The sequence below is a fragment of the Falco peregrinus genome, chromosome 14 (assembly GCF_023634155.1).
Source record: "Falco peregrinus isolate bFalPer1 chromosome 14, bFalPer1.pri, whole genome shotgun sequence".
In the NCBI taxonomy this organism is placed as follows: domain Eukaryota; kingdom Metazoa; phylum Chordata; class Aves; order Falconiformes; family Falconidae; genus Falco; species Falco peregrinus.
Genome location: NC_073734.1, coordinates 17,191,564 through 17,209,375, shown reverse-complemented (window position 1 = coordinate 17,209,375; position 17,812 = coordinate 17,191,564). Strand labels below are relative to the sequence as shown.

General features: G+C 37.0%; 1 protein-coding gene across 3 annotated transcripts in view; it reads left to right on the top strand.

Moving 5' to 3' along the window:
• Positions 1–17,812, top strand: part of ITFG1 (integrin alpha FG-GAP repeat containing 1) — an 88,172-nt gene that overhangs the window by 3,856 nt on the left and 66,504 nt on the right. For 2 of the 3 annotated variants that reach the window (XM_055818880.1, XM_055818882.1), the window contains exons 3-6: positions 1,356–1,501; positions 3,157–3,214; positions 3,812–3,886; positions 7,559–7,653. In XM_055818880.1, the coding sequence (XP_055674855.1) occupies positions 1,356–1,501; positions 3,157–3,214; positions 3,812–3,886; positions 7,559–7,653 (374 nt within the window). The remainder of the gene's footprint in view (positions 1–1,355; positions 1,502–3,156; positions 3,215–3,811; positions 3,887–7,558; positions 7,654–17,812) is intronic. The other variant, XM_055818881.1, reaches the window with a different exon arrangement.

Here is a 17,812-nt window from a genome sequence, read left to right as displayed (position 1 = left end):
GTGCTGCTGTTGTGTGTTTGACTTGTTCAGCTTGCCCTTAGAGTTGCAGTTCTGTAACCAGTTTCTTGGTTAATTTCCTGATAAGTTTCTGGTTTGATTTGTTTGGATTTTGTGGGTCACATGACAGAATTTGTTGGAGATGAGTTTTGACATTCATATTGTTAACTAATAGGTGTGACTTCCCACCACCTTCTGGACTTTCAATGCTTCAGGGTTTTTTGTCATCTAATTAGTATTAAAAATACCTGTAACTTGGAGTATTTTTGCAACTGACATGGTTTTTTGGGACTTTTATTTCCTAGTAAGGCAAACTACCATTCCATATCATGGGTTAAAACGTTTTGGCAGGTAGTATTAGTCTCTGTCCCAAGACATGTTTTCAGGGAAATTGTTCTAGTTGCTGTACTTTCTAATAGAATCCAGGCAATATCATCTGTTTAGAAAGCGATAGGGAGGGAGAATGCTGTGCTGGCATTTTTGTGTTGACGTCTGTTCCTTTCTGAAGTTTAAATGTGGCTTTAAAAAAAGCATCATGTTTTAGTAAATGTAAATAATCTGTGTGTTTATTTACATAGATACGTATAGTTTTAACCACAGTAGTATTATAGGATATGTTACTGCTTATGAATAAAGCATACTAACAGTATTATGTCTATGAAAAGTTAAATCGCTGTTACAGCTCCACTTCATCTTCTGTAGTTCTATATATTTTTATTTATTCCCTGCTGTCTTAGAAGGAGCTTTTGTTTAGTGCATTAGAAGTCATCTGCTTCTAATTCTTGACAGAATGACCCATGTTTGTGCTCATAAAGCAGAGTCTCTGAGTAGGTAATAAAGTAAAAAAGAAGGAAAGAACAAACACATTTAGTAAGATGTGGCAGAAGATAGGAGGAGATGATATTGTCTTTAAAAAGATCTAGCTATCTGTCGGACTACTGCTGCTTAAACTGCTCCTGTTGCTTTATGGTCTTGCTCTTGGAATACAACCAGAAGATCCTGCTCTCTGAAAAACATTTTTGAGAACTGGTTCTACAACAAATGAAGGGATTTAATGAAGTCTGGATAGCATTAACAAATAGGATATGGCTGCCTGTTAGCTGAATTTTAGAGTTAAAAACTTCCTTCTTCCTTAGAGGAAAACAGCTTGCAGAATGCTTGATTTTAAAGTTACTTTTGCAGTGATACGGACTTCATAGAAAGCCAGATTGTTGAATGATACTATTGTATTAGACCAGCTAATAATAATTGGGATGAAAAGGCAAGCCTTTGAACGCACAAGTACTTTCTGTTTTCATGCACATCTTTGTACTGTTATCTGCATGTGGGTTTTTTTATTTGTTTGCTTTTAATTCTAGATCTCTCGGTGTTACCATAACCAGTGTAGTTCCTGGGGATTATGACGGTGATTCACAAATGGATGTCCTGCTGACTACCCGGGCACAAAATCATGGCAGAGATGAACTTTCAGTGTTTATTTTCTGGGGGCACAATCAAACATTAGGTGAGTTGCTGAGACAGCTTATTTATAAGATTGTTATGCTTTTTAATAATTCAGAGTATTGTGAGAAAGTTGTAACTCATTCTACAGTGTAGTGATTGTTTTTACAGTGAAAATAGGGATTAGCAGCTATGTGGCTTCATACACATATATTATCTTGCTGTTAAACTGTGTAATTAATAAAAGAGAACAAAGCTCAAACTCTTGGTTTATATCATGCAACAGACATAACCAAACAATTTTATAGTTAGACCGTAACCTACTAACCAAAGAGCTACTTCTCATGGCTTCCCCATTATGCATGTCATCTTCACAAAGATTATCTCAGAAGATGTATCCTGAGTTTAAAATGTGCTGAGAACCTGGTGTAGAGTTTAGTGCGTAAACTTTCAAAATATCATACCTAAATTTACCAGCAGTAACATAACACTCTTATTTCTGTTAAACCTTAAATTCTTTAATGAAAGTGATACCTGGTTTTGGGAGGGAGATTTCTAGAGTCTCCTTTACTGGAAGTTTTCAAGAACTTTAGAATCAAGTTTTCAAGAAGAGTCTTTTAGCAGTGTTGTAGCTGGTTCTGCCTTAGGGTAGTCAGGGGCTGTGTGAACTCTTGAAGTCTCTTGTTTTCTGTTGGCTTTGTTTTGGGAAGAGTTTAGGGTTTGAAGAACAGAAAGGCAAAAGAAGATATACTTAAGTCCACAAAAACTACTGAAGAATATTCACTAGTATAAGCAACTGTGTTACAAAATAATTTCTGGTGAGGCAAGTGATGGCCTTAGATAACGTAGCTTCTGGCTTTAATCAGATGTGAAACAAGGGACCTGGGAAAGTGTACTGGATCAAGTATTAAGAGAATAGGAGGTATCTGTAGTATTGTAATTAGGAATTGGATTAATTTATGCTGTCTTGCTTCTGCATAAACAAATATTGGGAAAGGCAGAAATGAACATGTGGGGCTTAGAAAAGGAGTCAGAGGTTAAAAATGCAGGCAATGGTCGGTATGTGGTGAGGCTGCTGGGAAGGGATGTGGTGCCTGCTTGGGTAATGGAAGCGTGACAGGTCAATAGGAGGGTACTGTCATATAAAATATGGAAACTGGAAGAAGGGAAACATGGAGAGGTCAAGGAAATGGGGATAATGTGGCAAGGAGTTTGGATTACAAGTAAAAATCAAGTGTGAGAGGTGACAACCTGATAAGGACTTAAAATCCTCACTTCCTATTTAGGCAGTCTCCCTCTAATCCTTATTCAGACACTCAGTGTACGTGATTAACTGTGTTCTTCACAGTGACAAAACATTAAACAGAGGTTTTACATAAAATGTTGAATTCTTTGACTGTCTTCATCCCAACCATTTCAGATTTCATGTGTCTATGTCACTGCAGTCATACAGAGAAGTAGGGTTCACTAAGATCTATTTAGAAGAATTTGTTGAAGAGTTTAGTGGAGAGAGAAGAAGCTTCAGCATATTAATTGTAACTCACATTTCCTGAATAATTTCAGGAAGCTATTTGTTTATGTTCAGTGCTGGCTGACTTGTTTTTTTAAATCATAAAATTGATGGTTGTAAATTAGCAGATGAAGAAGAATTGTGTCTTAAGTTAAAAATGCAAATATCATAACATATTGCTAACTGAAATTAATATTTTCTGGTTTTAGATCTTAACCATAAAACTATGTTAAATAAGACTTTTCGTGATGAGCCTCTAGTAATGGAGTAAGTATGACCTACTTTTTTAGAAAAAATTTATAATGGTGACTAAGAGCAACTTAAATCTATTTTAACACTAAAAGTTGAAATGCGTGCACTTCATATTTCAAGAACAGGTTTGTGTAATGTCAACTGGTCTAACAGAAGATGACAAAACATACCAGTTGTCTTTGCAAACCTTGTATATTATATCATCCTGGCAATAGTAACTAAATAAGCTTTTTTTTTGTTTGTTTTAAATTTCAGTACTTTGCTTGATGCAGAAAAAGAACCATTCATTTTTTTAGCGAGGTCTGTAAAGCTGGGTGTACAGACTGGCTTCTTAGACTGAGAAAATATCCCTTTCACAGTGCCCTTTCCTCTGAACAAAAGAGAGGGGGACTATAACTGGAAAATCAGATGCATGGCATAGTGTAAAATATTGAAAGAAGCGTATTACTACCAGCAGCTCAGACAAGAGCCAAAATTTAGAAAAGACTACACAGCTGAAAATTCTTCACTGCTTGGTTGGAAAATGGTAGCCAAATATGGGTTAACTTAAAATTAGTTCATTTCAACTCCTATAATGACTAAGGTGATACTGAAATTGTTTTGCATTTTCAGCTTTAACGGAGACTTGATTCCTGACGTCTTTGGTGTCACAAATGATTCAAGTAAGCCACAGATATTGATAGGCGGGTAAGCTAAGGGTTTGTTTATTAGCATGAATTTTAATAACTTATTCATTGTGCATCCACTTCTGTTCTTATTGAAGAGGCAGAAGACTCACATTTAGCTGCAACTGTGCAAACGTGAATCTTCTCTCATTTCCATGTGTATCTTTAAACATTCTGTGACACTGCATCTAGTTTTGAAAGTGTTATTATTGGGGAATTAGTTGTTTTACAGGGGAAGTAGACATTCCATGAGAGCTGAGAAAACAAAAACCTTGTTATTTGACATAAGAAATAGGATAATTGTTTCTTGGAACACTTATAGTCTCCTTTCTTTAGCACACTTTGGTATTTATTATTATAATCTGTATTAGGGAGTGATGTGCTGTACAGAAATACAAACCAAAGATCTTAAGTAGCACCTGTAGAATTTAGGCTGCATGTAGTCTAATAGATGAAGTGACAGTTTGATGATGCATGAATTACTTCAGATCTTGTAATATAAAGGGTGGCAAAAGGAAAATGCACAAAACTTTGGGGTAAACTAAAAAAAAATAAAAAAATTCAGCTCTCATATACCAAAGAAATAAATTGTAATGGGAAGGTTAGATAGGATGGGAAATCAAAAGCGTAGGAAGTGCTAAGTGTAAGGGTCTTAAGCCTTATGTTATATATTCCTATATATTGAGCTATATATATCTTTTCATATATGAGATTCCTAAAGAGACATAAGGTAGAGGCAACTTTAAGTAGCAAGGTACGTACGTGTACATGGAAGTGTTGTTCCTGTATTGTAACTTGTGTTTTAAGGAGCGGCTAAGGCCGCTCTTCAGCAAGTAGAGTTGACTGAAGTCTTACGAGATTGCAGTAAAGGGGACTGAGTTCCGTTATTAAAGTTTTGGCTAGCCCTGGAATGTCGTGAATGAGACTAGCTCGCAAATACTGGGATAAAAATTATTATATTAACAGCATACTCAAATGTTTAGTAAGGACTATGCAAAGGATTATTTTTAACTGTTTTGAGTACGGATGCTGAAATCAAAGCAGAACAAAAGAATGGATGTCTACTGATTCAGAAGAGCCAGTATCTAAACAAAAACTAAGAAAATAGCAATATTGCTAATACTGGGCAAGATGCCAAAGAACTTTATATCTGTCTTTTGAAACTGTTACTGGTTAAAAACACTACTGAACCCTAGAGAAGGACAGTTCACATTCTGTTCAGTTTTCCTGGTAGCTGCTTTGGAAGTTTGGAGTCTGATAAATAAAAAGAAAGCTTTGGCTTTTGAGAGCTGTTAGGGTTGTATATTTAAGTCACACACAATTGGTGTGACTCTGGTTAGTGAAAGTTTCATTACTGAACAGGATGATTTTTTTTTTTTTTACCAGCTACAAATATGGGTCTGTACATCTTCTGTGACTTGCCAAACCGAACTTAGCTTACATTCAGTCTTTGATTTCTGTAAGGAAGAACTTAATTGATAGTGTTGTGGGTTGGGGCATTCTTTGAAAAAGAGAGAAGCCTTAAAAGGATACTTGAATTAGAACTTTGCAATTTAGAGGTTTTTTTCTCTCAATTGCCAAAGTATGTCCTCAAAAGACAGAGAAACTATTTTTAAGATGTGGGTTGGATTATAAATGTCAAAATAAATACATTGGTCTTAGCTTTCTGATATGAAAACCACTCCTTTTGAGATTTTCTTTTTGATCTGTTTTCTTTTGACTAATAATAATTCCCATTGAATAACTGGAAAAATTAGGAAGTGGGCTTGTGTTTTCTTAAGAGGATTGGACTTTTAAATCAGTTGTTTGTGTCTTCTAACTTGCTATTTTGCAGCTTTTAAGTGGAACTTGATAGGATTTCTTGAATATTATTTAGTAACATTAACATAGAAACTTGCAGCTCTGTTCTTCAGGAGAAATCCAGGTGTTGGTGTCACAGCTTTTTTAGGTTTGCATATGATCAATAATTAAGTTTATTTGCAAAGGAGTGTGTTAGGAAGTCTTTGCATTCCAATGTAGCTTTATTTAGTTATTGTTTCAAAAGAGGTCTGTTACCAGCAGAGAAATCAATGAGATGATTACTGTGTCTCTATGACAACAATAGATCAGCTTTATGTGCATCTCCACGGCCCTTAAGAAATGTTTAAATAAGGCTTCCCCCCACACACCCCATCAGTGAGTTTAACAAATCTATACCAGTTGTTCCTAACTGCCTATTTTGCTTTCCTCAGAGATTGGTCAGAAGTGATGTAGGGTAAATAACATTTCATTGCGTAAATGGGAACTATAATTTTCTTGGCAATAGCTTTTTGGTCGTTAATCCCAACTTGAATTTTATCACCATTACTTTTATTTAAATTGATGGGTTATGGAACGGAGATTTCAAATTCACAAGGGAGTTTCTGAACACCTTGCAATGATTATATATTGAAAAATTGTATGAGTTTTTGAAGATATGGAAAACTGGGAGAGCTTTAGTTCATTTTTGTTGAAGAAATGCATCCAGTAATATTAGCATAATGCTTACTCATTACAGACCAGAATAAGATTAAGTGCTATAGGTAACAGGATGAGCAATGTCTTGTACATGGAAAACAGCTTTATGTCATCTGCTTATAAAAGCATTCATCTGTTTTTAATCTAAAATGTTTTTAAATTTATATTAGAGCTTTATAACTAACTTTCTTGGCTATCTTCAAAACTGAATAGATGAAAAACCTATAGAGAATATTTAAAATTTTTAAGATGAAGTGATTCTTTTTAACATTTCTAAGACTTAGTTATGATCTTTGGGAAGCAATAAGAAGCCTGTTTCTTTTTTCTCACAATAAAATGAGTCATAGAAGATAAGGACTTCAGTAATATGTAGGTGATGTCATTGGAATAAACAAAGTCATTACAGACAGTAATGCTTTTGTATAGTGCATTCTATAGTGTGTATTGACATTTTTCTGAGGGTATTAGCTCAGGGTTCTGAAAATAACGTATCTGATGATTCAACCACTGTGAATTTTGAAGGATTTGTTACATTTCAGTGCGCTGCTAATAGGGAGGTTTGCTGGAAGTTCAGTCATTTCTAGAACACAAACCAGCAGGGCATTTATGTTTATAAATACGTAAAACTATCACTTGCTTGGGAAATTACATAATTAGCCTGTAGTCCATCGTAACATGAGAGTTGAATTCTTGTGTTGATTTTTAAGTGACTGAAAATAAAGTCCGTTCACATGCAGCAGGCATGAGCTGCTTTAGCAGCATGTGATTGTGTCCATTTTTGCTCATTGTTATTAATCCTAAAGTAGATTTCAGAAGTACCAATAGTAAAACTGATTGAGGAAACTGGGGAGCACAGTGATCAGTGTCTCAAGATTTACGGTCGAAGTCTAGGCACTAAATTTCACTTCATAGGCAGTAAGACTTTTCTGTCTACAAAAAAAAAGTTACTCTAGAAAATTATTAAAAACTAACTGAAGCCCCTGTGCTATGAATCATCCTTTGCAGAACTTTTCAGGCAATTACTCTAGTTACTTAGTATATTATAAGCTAAGTAGTAATTTTAGCTTAGCATTAGAAGAGCATGCTTACTGTTCAATTTCATTTAAAGTTTCACAGTTATTTTTATAAAAGGTATACTTTCATGTCGAACAGTCCCTAAGCATTGATGAAATGTATTGCTTTTTACTTTTGTCTGTAGGAACTTCTCATGGCATGCTGCATTGGAAACTCAAAGTAAAATGTATATACCGCACTCTCATGCTTTTATAGATTTAAATAATGACTTCACTGCTGGTAAGTCATAAAAAGTGTTAAATACCTTCCTAAAATTATGTCTCGCTCTAAGTATACAATCTAATGCATTGCAGTTTCCTTCTAATACTTCAGTAAATTTCATTGATGATCCTAAAGAATTGGTTCTGGAATGTTGTATTCAGTGATCATATAACTTTGCTACTTCTGTGGGGTTTTTTTTTATTTTAAATTATTTTGATATCTACAATTTGAAAATTCAGGGTTTAAAAGCGTAACTGCCAAAATGAATAACTTAAAAACATTTCCTACTTCTTGATGATAATGTAATCAGAGCTAATGCTTGTTCTGAATAATTCTGTGTTCCTCATTGAAGCATTGTTACCTGTGCTTTGTGATGCTGTACTCTAGTATTCACTTTGCAACTCCATCAGAAGCCAGGCTGCATTTTCTTAATCTTGAGTCTGGAAATAGTTTTACAGTTCATTCAAAGAATGTTTTCAAGACTGACTTATAATTTGTTTCTTGAAGATTTCAGTATTACTTCATTCTATTTTGTTGTAGTTAATTTTATCAGTGATGGAGAAAATAACGTGTGAGACTTTGTTCTTCTATTAGTGTATGAGCAATCCTCTAGCCTATTTATAATTCAGTGTTCACAAACGAGTACTGGAGACAACTTTTCTTATGGTAGATAAACTGTATTTTTCCTTTGGTGGTGGCTTTGGTTTGGTTTGGGTTTTTTTTGTGAAAAACACAATGCAATTTAGCCTTCAGTTACCACTATTTATCAGGTATATACGTGATTCATACCTCCAATCCCATTTACATATTGTGCTAAACTTAATTTCTTCACACTAAATGAATTCTGAAATGCTTTATCTTCTAGATTTGCAACGTACATCAATTCATATATGGTAATTTTGGAAAGATAGCTTATTATTTTTCCTGTTTAGTAGCATGGGAACGAGGGAGGAAAGAGTCCATAAATTTAATTAAGATGCTTATAATTGTTGGGGATTAAGTTAATTGCTTTAGCGTGTCGTCAAACCTTAATATTCAGTTCTGGCACACTGTTGCATGAAGCTGTCAAGTGAAAATTCGAACTGGAAAATTAAATATACGGTTGCTTACCATAATCAGTGTGATGTAATAACCAATTCTAACACACTTAATTCTACAAATCCTTTGTAGTTGTGTTTTAGTGGCATGGGTAGTGAAGATGAGCATTCCAGGTAGCATTTTAAGATGAATATACTGAAATCTAAACTCACAGGTAGGTAAAGGTAGGAAGTCTAAGTTGCTTACATAGATCAATCACAGATGTTACCATTTTTTGCAAGTGCACACAAAGGTTTTCAGGACAGCTAACAGGGTTAAGAATGTCCACAGAGTTCCAGTTAGTGCTAGTGAAGTATGGAAGTTCCTCTATTAAATAAAAATGAAAATTGGGATCTTTGTGGGGGGGGTTCTGGGAGCTTTATAGGTTCACGTCTACATTCCTATCTCAAGATGCGAATAGAAGCTTCTATGAAGCACTCCCCTTAGAAAGATCCTGACTTTTATTTGCTTGTAACAGCAAGGATATAACACCTCAGGCTGAAATATGTGTTATTACAGAAACCTGAGGAAAATTTCAAGGAAAATAATTCATTCTGAAAAGAAAACTGGAGCAAATGTTATCATAGAATTATTTTCTTTAAAATACTTCTTTGCTTCTAAGATGGGTTGCTGTCCCTATGAAAATTGGACCAACTGTGTACAAGGCATATGTTGCTGAAAAACAATGCCTCATCAATGATATGATGTTTCATGACTGATGTGTTATTCCAAGACTGCCTGCTGCCAAACTGAGAAGTCACCAATTGTCTGTTCCTGTCTGCACATTTATGGCAGCCCCCTAACATCAGCTGTAGTAATTGTGCAGAAGCTGGGGCTGGAGGGGAATATAGTTCATTTTCACTGGAGTTATTAAGCTGACCCAACTTGCTATACAGCTTCAGGATTGCCAGAGCCAATGTAAGCACAGAGAGAAGGTTGACTCCTCGTAGTAGCCGCAGTTTTAGCCTGCCTTTAACCAAGCATGAAATTGCACCTTGAGTCTCATTGTGCCTCTTCCAAAAAATACCTGTTTAGTGTTATCCCCACGTCTCCTTTAATGTCTGTTTGTCTGTACAGAGTTGGGTGACTCATAGAAGTAGTCATAAGAATAGTCAGCTAATACAAATTAAGAAAAGGGCAAGCAAAAAAAACCCAACAAACCCTGTATGTAACTGTCTATACAGTACTGATAGTACTGTAATTCTAAACGCATTTTGCCAAACAGGGCCAAAGTAAGGTGCTGGAATTGCTGCATTTTGCCCCCAGCTAGTCCTGTGTCTTGCTTTGTGCAGTCTGGATAGACTTTGCAGAAGACGGCTAAATGCTCCTCTGGTTTAAGTAAGCTCTGTTCCTTGTCAGCGTAGCTGGAGCAGTGCAGTCTTGCTAAAGAAGCAAAGAGAGGAGTGCGATCCATATTGTGTTATTTTTCAACAGTCGGCGGAGTCGTTTACTTACTGGTTGGTTTGGGTACAGCTAGTGAAGAGCGTTCTTGTGACTTGGTATTCACCCACACTACCATTCTTGAGTTGGAACAAAACCTCCTGGTACACAGTAGAATCATACTAGTGAGGAGGGGGGCATTGTTGAGGGTGCAGGGGAATGGGGTGCTGCAGTGGATGGCTATGAACTCTTCAGAAGGGAGAGGCAATAGGGTGGTCCTGTAAGTTAGGGAGTGTTTCGACTGCCTAGAGCTTAATGACAGTAACAACAAGGTTGAATGTTGATGGGTAAGGGCCGGGGGAAGGCCAACAAGGCAGATAGCCCAGTGGGAGCCTGTTACAGACCACCCAGTCAGGATCAAGAGGCAGATGAAATATTTTACAAGCAGCTGGGAGAAGGCTTACAATCAGCTAGCCCTTGTTCTCATGGGGGACTTCAACTTACAGATGCGTGCTGGAAATACAATATAGTGGAGAGGAAACAGTTTAGGGGGTTCCTGGAGTGTGTGGAAGATAACTGCCTGGCACAGCTGGTCACTGAGCCAGCCAGGGGAGATGCCCCACTGGACCTGCTGTTTACAAACAGGGACGGAGTGGCGGGTGATGTGGTGGTGGGAGGATGTCTTGGCAATCATGAGATGACAGAGCTTTTGATTCTCAGAGAAGTAAGGAGAGGGGTCAGCAGAACGGCTACCTTGTACTTCTGAAAGGCTGACTTTGGCCTGTTTAGGAGCCTGCGGACAGAGTGCCTCGGGAGGCAGCACTGAAGGGGTCCAGGCAGGCTGGGCATCCTTCAAGAAGGAGATCTTAAAGGCAGAAGAGCAGGCTGTCCCCATGTGCCAAAAGGTGAGCTGGCAGGGGAGAAGCCTGGCCTGGCTGAACAGAGATCTTTGGCTGGAACTCAGAGGAAAAAAGGAGAGTTTATGACCTCTGGAAGAAGAGGCAGGCAGCTCTGGAGACTACACGGATGTTGGAAAGTTATACAGGGAGAATATTAGAAAGGTGAAAGCCCAGCTGGAACTCACGCTGGCCACTGCTGTAAAAGATAACAAAAAATGTTTGTTCAAATAAGTTGGAAAGAAAAGGAGAGCCAAGGATAATCTGCATCCTTTGTTGGATGCAGCAGGGAACATTACCACAAGGGATGAGGAAAAGGCTGAGGTGCTTTTTGCTTTCTTGCCTCAGTCTTTAACAGCAAGACCAACTTCCCTCTGGGTACCCGGCCCCCTGAGCCGGAAGACAGGGATGAGGAGCAGAATGAAGTCCCCAAAGTCCAGGAGGACACAGTCAGTGACCTGCTGCTCCATTTAGACACGCATGAGTCTATGTGGCTGGATGGAATCCACCTGAGGGCACTGAGGGAGCTGGTGGAGGCGCTTGCCAAGTGGCTCTCCATCATTTATCAGAAGCCCTGGCTAACCGGGGAGGTCCCAGCAGGCTGGAGATTGGCCAGTGTGATATCTGTCTACAAGAAGAGCAGGAAGGAGGATCTGGGGAGCTACAGGCCTGTCAGCCTGACTTCGGTGGTGGAATCACCATCCCTGGGGGTGTTTAACAAACGTGTAGATGGAATGCTTAGGGACAGGGTTTAGCGATGGACTTGGCAGTGCTGGGTTAACAGTTGGAGTTGATGATCTCAGAGGCCTTTTTCCAACCTAAATGGTTCTATGAATAGCCTGCATGCTGAAATCCCGTTGTCCAAAAGACTTGATAATCATGACGTTTGATGCTGCTGTGGTACTTTTTGACTGAAAAATTCAGAGTATTTACTCACATTGCTGCTATTCATGAATAGGAAGATACAGTTGTACCTAAAGTAGATGTGCTGGTTTTTGTTTACAAATAAAAAATAGTTTTCCTGAATATACCATCTTTACTTGTTGTTCCTTGGGTTTTTTTAAGACCTTTTTCTAATATTCTGCAGTGTTTTGGGGCTCTTAGTAATTCTGTAACAGATGCATTCAATTCAGTGATTTTTAGCTGGGCTATTTTTGGCACTCTGTCATTATAAACAGCTTAGGAGATGTAAAGTGTGCTTGACAAAAAAAAAAAAAAAATAGAAAAAAAATCCTCTCTGGGCTGAGAATCTTTTTGCTAGTTTATTGCCTAACCCGTTTTCAACCTGCTGATATTAAAGCCTCAAAACAGAGCTTTTAATTGGCACACTTCTCCTGCTCTGCGTAAAAGGAAGTTGAATTGTTATGATTTCATTGTATGAGAACATGTTCATAAGGATGTTTTTAATCCCTGACAGTGCTTCACGAAAGGCTAACTGTGTAAAGATTTTTATAATCCAAAAATCCTCTAACCAGAACAAAGATAATACTAATCTTTCTTGGTGAGATAGTAATGCTGCTGCTGTTTTTAAATAAAGCATCCTCCTGTAGAAATCACAACTGCTTAGAGTTTTTAATTCAGGAAGTATTTTGGGTTAGGCGAGAAATTTTATATATAATCCATGCAAAAATTTTTACCGAAGCATTTACGTGTGTTTTACGGATAAAGTTGAGACAAAATTTTCAAATGTCTTCTGCATGTGTTGCCCCAGGGAAGGTATCTACCTCACACAGTGGCTGAGATTGGAAGGAATGTCTGGAAATGGTCTGGTCAACCTGCCTATCATTAGCGTACCTGCACTGAGATAGACTGAAAGATGTGGAGACAATGTAATGACCCTTGTTAGAATAGGGCTGCTGGATGTCTAGTAATACATACGCACACACGTCATTAGTTCTTTTTGACAGCTAGCTTAAGAAAATAATTTTGAAGCTAATAATAATAGGCTTGTCTGAATAGATCAACATCAGGTGAATCTTACTGAGCTTGAAGTGCAGGTGAGCATTTCCAAAGCAGACTCCTCCTGTCTTAAAAACAGCATAGCCTCAAACTGGCATATGTACGTAATGTGACTTGAGAAGTATCTGTGCAGTATTTAACTCTTTGACTTACGGTGAAGGAGGTAAAAAGTAACTTTTTTGCCTTTAGTCCACTTGAAGTAAAATGGAACTTGGTCTGTCTCAGTAATGCATCTCAGACGTGTTAGGAGAGGGAGAGAATACTGTTTAACTGAGTAAACACTGTGCAATATGGTCATTACTCTGAAGATTTTACAACTGAAATATATGAACCAAACCATGGAGAAGAAGTGTTATAGCTGGAAACTGGGGCTGATACAGGTAAAAGGACTTGATAAAGACCACCCAGAAACGATACAGAGATGGGTACCAATACAGATTGTCTACTTAAAGCTAGACAACAGACAAATACATTTTGCTTATGCCATTGTTGGTTTGCGCCACATTCAATATTTTCAAATAAATACTTCGGACCAGGCTGAAATTTAAATTTAGCATGTGTCTCTAGGTGAATGCTGATTAGACTGTCTTAACGTAAGCTGTCATAGGTGAGTTTAGAGTGCTTTAGATAAAGTTGAAATTTTTAGGATAGCAATTATTTTGCTACTTTTTTATTTTTAATTAGTTAACTTGATTGTTTATATTTAAGACATCCTAAAATGTCAGATGTTCATTTAGGACTAATGCTGTCTTTCTAAGCCAAAATTGTAGTACTGAATTACTTAGAAAAAATATTATTAATAAACAATTTGTATGCACTCAAAGTTGCAAGTTGTCGCCCGAGAAATAAGGTCGTGGCCCTGCAAATGTTTTTAAGATGTTCAGATGTATCACACAAACTGCCTTGGACTGAATCCTGTAACTTCATACTGTACATCTGTCAATGTATCCTTAAATGCTATGAAAAATAGCTGATGTATTAAATATTCTGTGCCTTATTTGGTTATGTGATTCCAAAGCTTGGAAATACTGCTTTTACAACCTGTCTTGTGTTGAACACTAGCACATGGTGTGTATAACTGCAGATATTTCTGGAACTGTTTATATAAAATGAAGGGGAAAATCATAAATTTGATTTTGGGGAAAACTAAAGTGGAGAAATCATTAGTCAGAAACAGCTTGCTATAAGCTAATTGCTAGTCTCTTTACTGATTTCTGATGGTTAATTTTCTTATATTGTTTTGCTTTGGGAATCTAGAAACCTAATGTACCAGAACATTTACAATGTGTTTTCTTTTTGAATTCCCACTCCTTAGTTTAAATGCGTAAATGTAGACAGTTTTCTTCTTGAAAACTGATCATTCAAATCACCAGTGATATTTCTGTTGTAATCATTTAAACCTGGATTCTGAAGACAATGTAATGCTCGATGCCAGACTCTCTGATTATATTTTTGGTGAGTTTCCTGCTCATGGAAGCTGTTAGTCGCTCTGCATATAATATTATCATCAAAGCTTATTTTATGCAGTAGATCCACATTTATTCTCTATTAAAATAACCAGTCTCTTTATGTTTGCAAACAAATTATCTGGTGGTTTAAAACTTACCTTGAGTAGTATTTTAAAACTGTAGGGGTGTGTATGTATTTCCAGTCAAATCATTCTTTCTGGTTTTGCCCCCTCCCTTACGGTTTGTTTCCCCAAAAATAAATATTCAGTAATGCCATGTAACTATTTCATTCCTTGAACAGGTACATTTTTTAATTTCTTAACTGCTTTAAGCTTTGATAGCAGAGCTTACTTGAGAGTTTACAGCAAATAATGGAGGCAAAAATTGTATCGTTTAAGATGCACAGGACGTGTTCTGGAGAACCTCAATCTAGGTCCACAAGCTTTTGTTTGTTTTTTTTATTACTTTCATTTTTACTATTTACAAATTTGTTATCTCCAATTAAAAATGGTCTGTGGTATGATCTATTACCTCTATTCCTCCACTTGTTCCTACAGCATTCAGTACGACAGGAGGTTCCTGCTCATAAGATGAAGCCAGAGTTGTTCAAATGAGCTGCATCTCCTCCTACTGCTGAGATTGGTCTACTTTTGCCAGTGCCACCTTTCTTACTCATAGCTTACCTCATGAAGAGAATTAAACAATGAGTAGAGATCTTGAGGGAAAAGTAGCTATTTTAACAGAAGTTTTTACCAATCTTTCTGAAAGAACACATGACCTGTGCTATCTGCTTAGCCATTTCAATTTTCAAATCACCATTATAAGTGTCTCAAAAGCTATTCCTTCTGAATTTTTTAATTATATACTAATACAGTTATATATGCTGGATGGTACTAATGATATTTTTATGGGAATCAATATATAGGTGAAAAGTACATTGGTTCTGCCTCAAAACAGCATTTTGGTGATAAAGCATGAATGTGAAAATGAGTTCTGAAAGCACTCTTACCACTGATTGGTCATCTTTTATTGCTTAAAACAATATTGTTGCCTTTACTCGGGGCGGGGGGGGTGGGGGAACGACCCTAAAAGCAAAAGACACCAACAGAATTTTTTGTCTGAAAACTCATGTTTGAAGTGCTAAAACCCAGAGGAACAGTCCCACCTGCTCTGCATATTCAGAAGCATAACTATTCAGCATAGATCTAATTTAGAAGTTTTCCACTTAGGTGATGCTTTTAAATTAATACATATGATTTTTTTTCTACAGTGTTTTTTAATACTGAAAGGGATTTTAGTGCTTACTTATGTTGTGCATAATTATTTATCATCTGCTTTACTAAATAGTTCCAGTAAACACTAAATTTTGGAAGACCTGTTTGAAAAGCAGATTAAATTCACAACTTCTTTTATTGTAAGCACATTACTTAAAAATTTGCCAACACAAATTATCTAGTTTGGAACATTTGGAGTCCTTTTGCTTTGCTTAAATTTTTCAGAGGAGGAAGTTACTGAAAGGAGGGGTTCTGTAACTTAGTTTCATATAACTAGAACCTCAAATTCATAACAAGTTAATTTCAAACTCATTAGTGTTGGTACTTCTACTCATATCCATATTGTGAAAGGTAAATTGCTGTAGCTAAGCAGTAGATGTATTCCATTTTCTCTAATACAGTACTAATGCCAACTTGACAAATCTGAATATGAAATGATAGAGGGTTTCTCTACCTGAATGAAAAACTTATGAACAGAAGCACAAAATTTGTCAGGTTTCATTTTCCATTTCTGTGTAATAAAGAAATAAAACTGACTATATCTAACTTTATATGAAATTAGGTTTGAGCATATTAAAAGCGGTGTACAACCAAAGTTATATAAGTACAACTAAAAAAAAAAGTAAATGTTTTGTCTTTAAATAGTGGTTTTTTCCTACTGGTAGGTCAATCCGTCATGTAAACAGAGGAAAATTTGTAATGTCAATAGAGGAGAGTTAGCTTTAACTTGTCCTTAGGCTCTACGGCATTTAATACATTTTAATACAGTTGTTACCTTACCCATTCTGTCAATACACTGCAGCAGATTTTTAGTTCAGCACATTATTTACATATACCAATACATACAGGCAGGCATGTTCATTACATGTAGGCGCGCACCTGTTCTTCCACATAAATGACAATTTTTTTAGGCATGTCTAGATTGTATGTATCTATGTTCTAATTGGGTATTGCCTTGTGCATTTTGATAGTGTTTAAAAATAGGGGCTTCCCCACCGCCCCTTTATTAACTTCATACTTCTGCAGTAAATGTGAAATCAAGCTGTAACGTAAGAATGTTGCTCAGGCCCTGGTGGCTTCTGAAGACAACTGTAGATGCTGAGGGGTTTAATTCCAAAATAAAGCCCTCTGACATTAAACAGAAAGGTCAAATCAGTCATTAGTGAAACGAATGCTCCATCTATAAATAGCACCATTTCTTGTAGCACTCAAAAGTGAAGGAAAATAACAAGGGTGATCAGAAGTGAACTTGGAGCAGATTCTGTATAGTTATGTTTTATTGCAATTTCCTAGTAGTCCTAGTAAGAAACAGCGATGTTTGGAAGTAAGGTTTGTAATGCTATCTACTTGATTTAGTAAGATTATCTGCAGTTTTCCAGTTGGGTGGAAGACTTCCACTCTCCCTACCTACCTCTACACTGAACTTTTTCTAACCTGCAGTTACATTTGCTTAGCCACTTCGGCAGAACTGAAGTTGTGGTGGAGCTGCTCTGGTATTCGATAACTTCAGACAACTTTTTTTCTTAGTGACCTCGCACTTGCTTTTGAAACATCCTTCCCAGCAAGGTCTCTTTGCTGTTTTAATTAAAATCTCCATCCAAATTTAGCCAGTTTGAAACAGGTTTTAGAAATGGCAACTGAGGTGGTTTTGTTGGTTTCCTTAATTGCTATTACTGTCCTTCTAAAACAGCCATCAGTAGTAAACGTACCCTAGACAGTGATTATGGAAACCTTCCCTTCCGTCGTGGCTGTGGACCATTGCCAGTGTTTGGATGCTTGACTGAGAGCAAGGGGCAAAAGGCAGAGGTGATGCACAGGACGTGGGAATAGAAGTTGGTAGGTGAGGAAGAAATCTAGGCGGAAGATAGGGAGTTTAGATGGAGATGATGAGGAGCAAACACTGGATGAATTGCTGCAAGAAGAGCATATTAACAGATAGACTTAAAGTTATTGAAGGAGGACTGACCTAATGGCATGTGGAATCAGAGCAGCATAGTTGCATAAGACTGTGTTGAGGAGTCTGGGATTGTCTGTGTGAGGAATTCTGTGGGGTAAGAACCAAAGACGGACCTGTTGTTGGGTGTGGAGCTGTTTGGTTGGAAACTGCCTATATGATTATTTCTGTATCTGAAGCAAAAAGGTT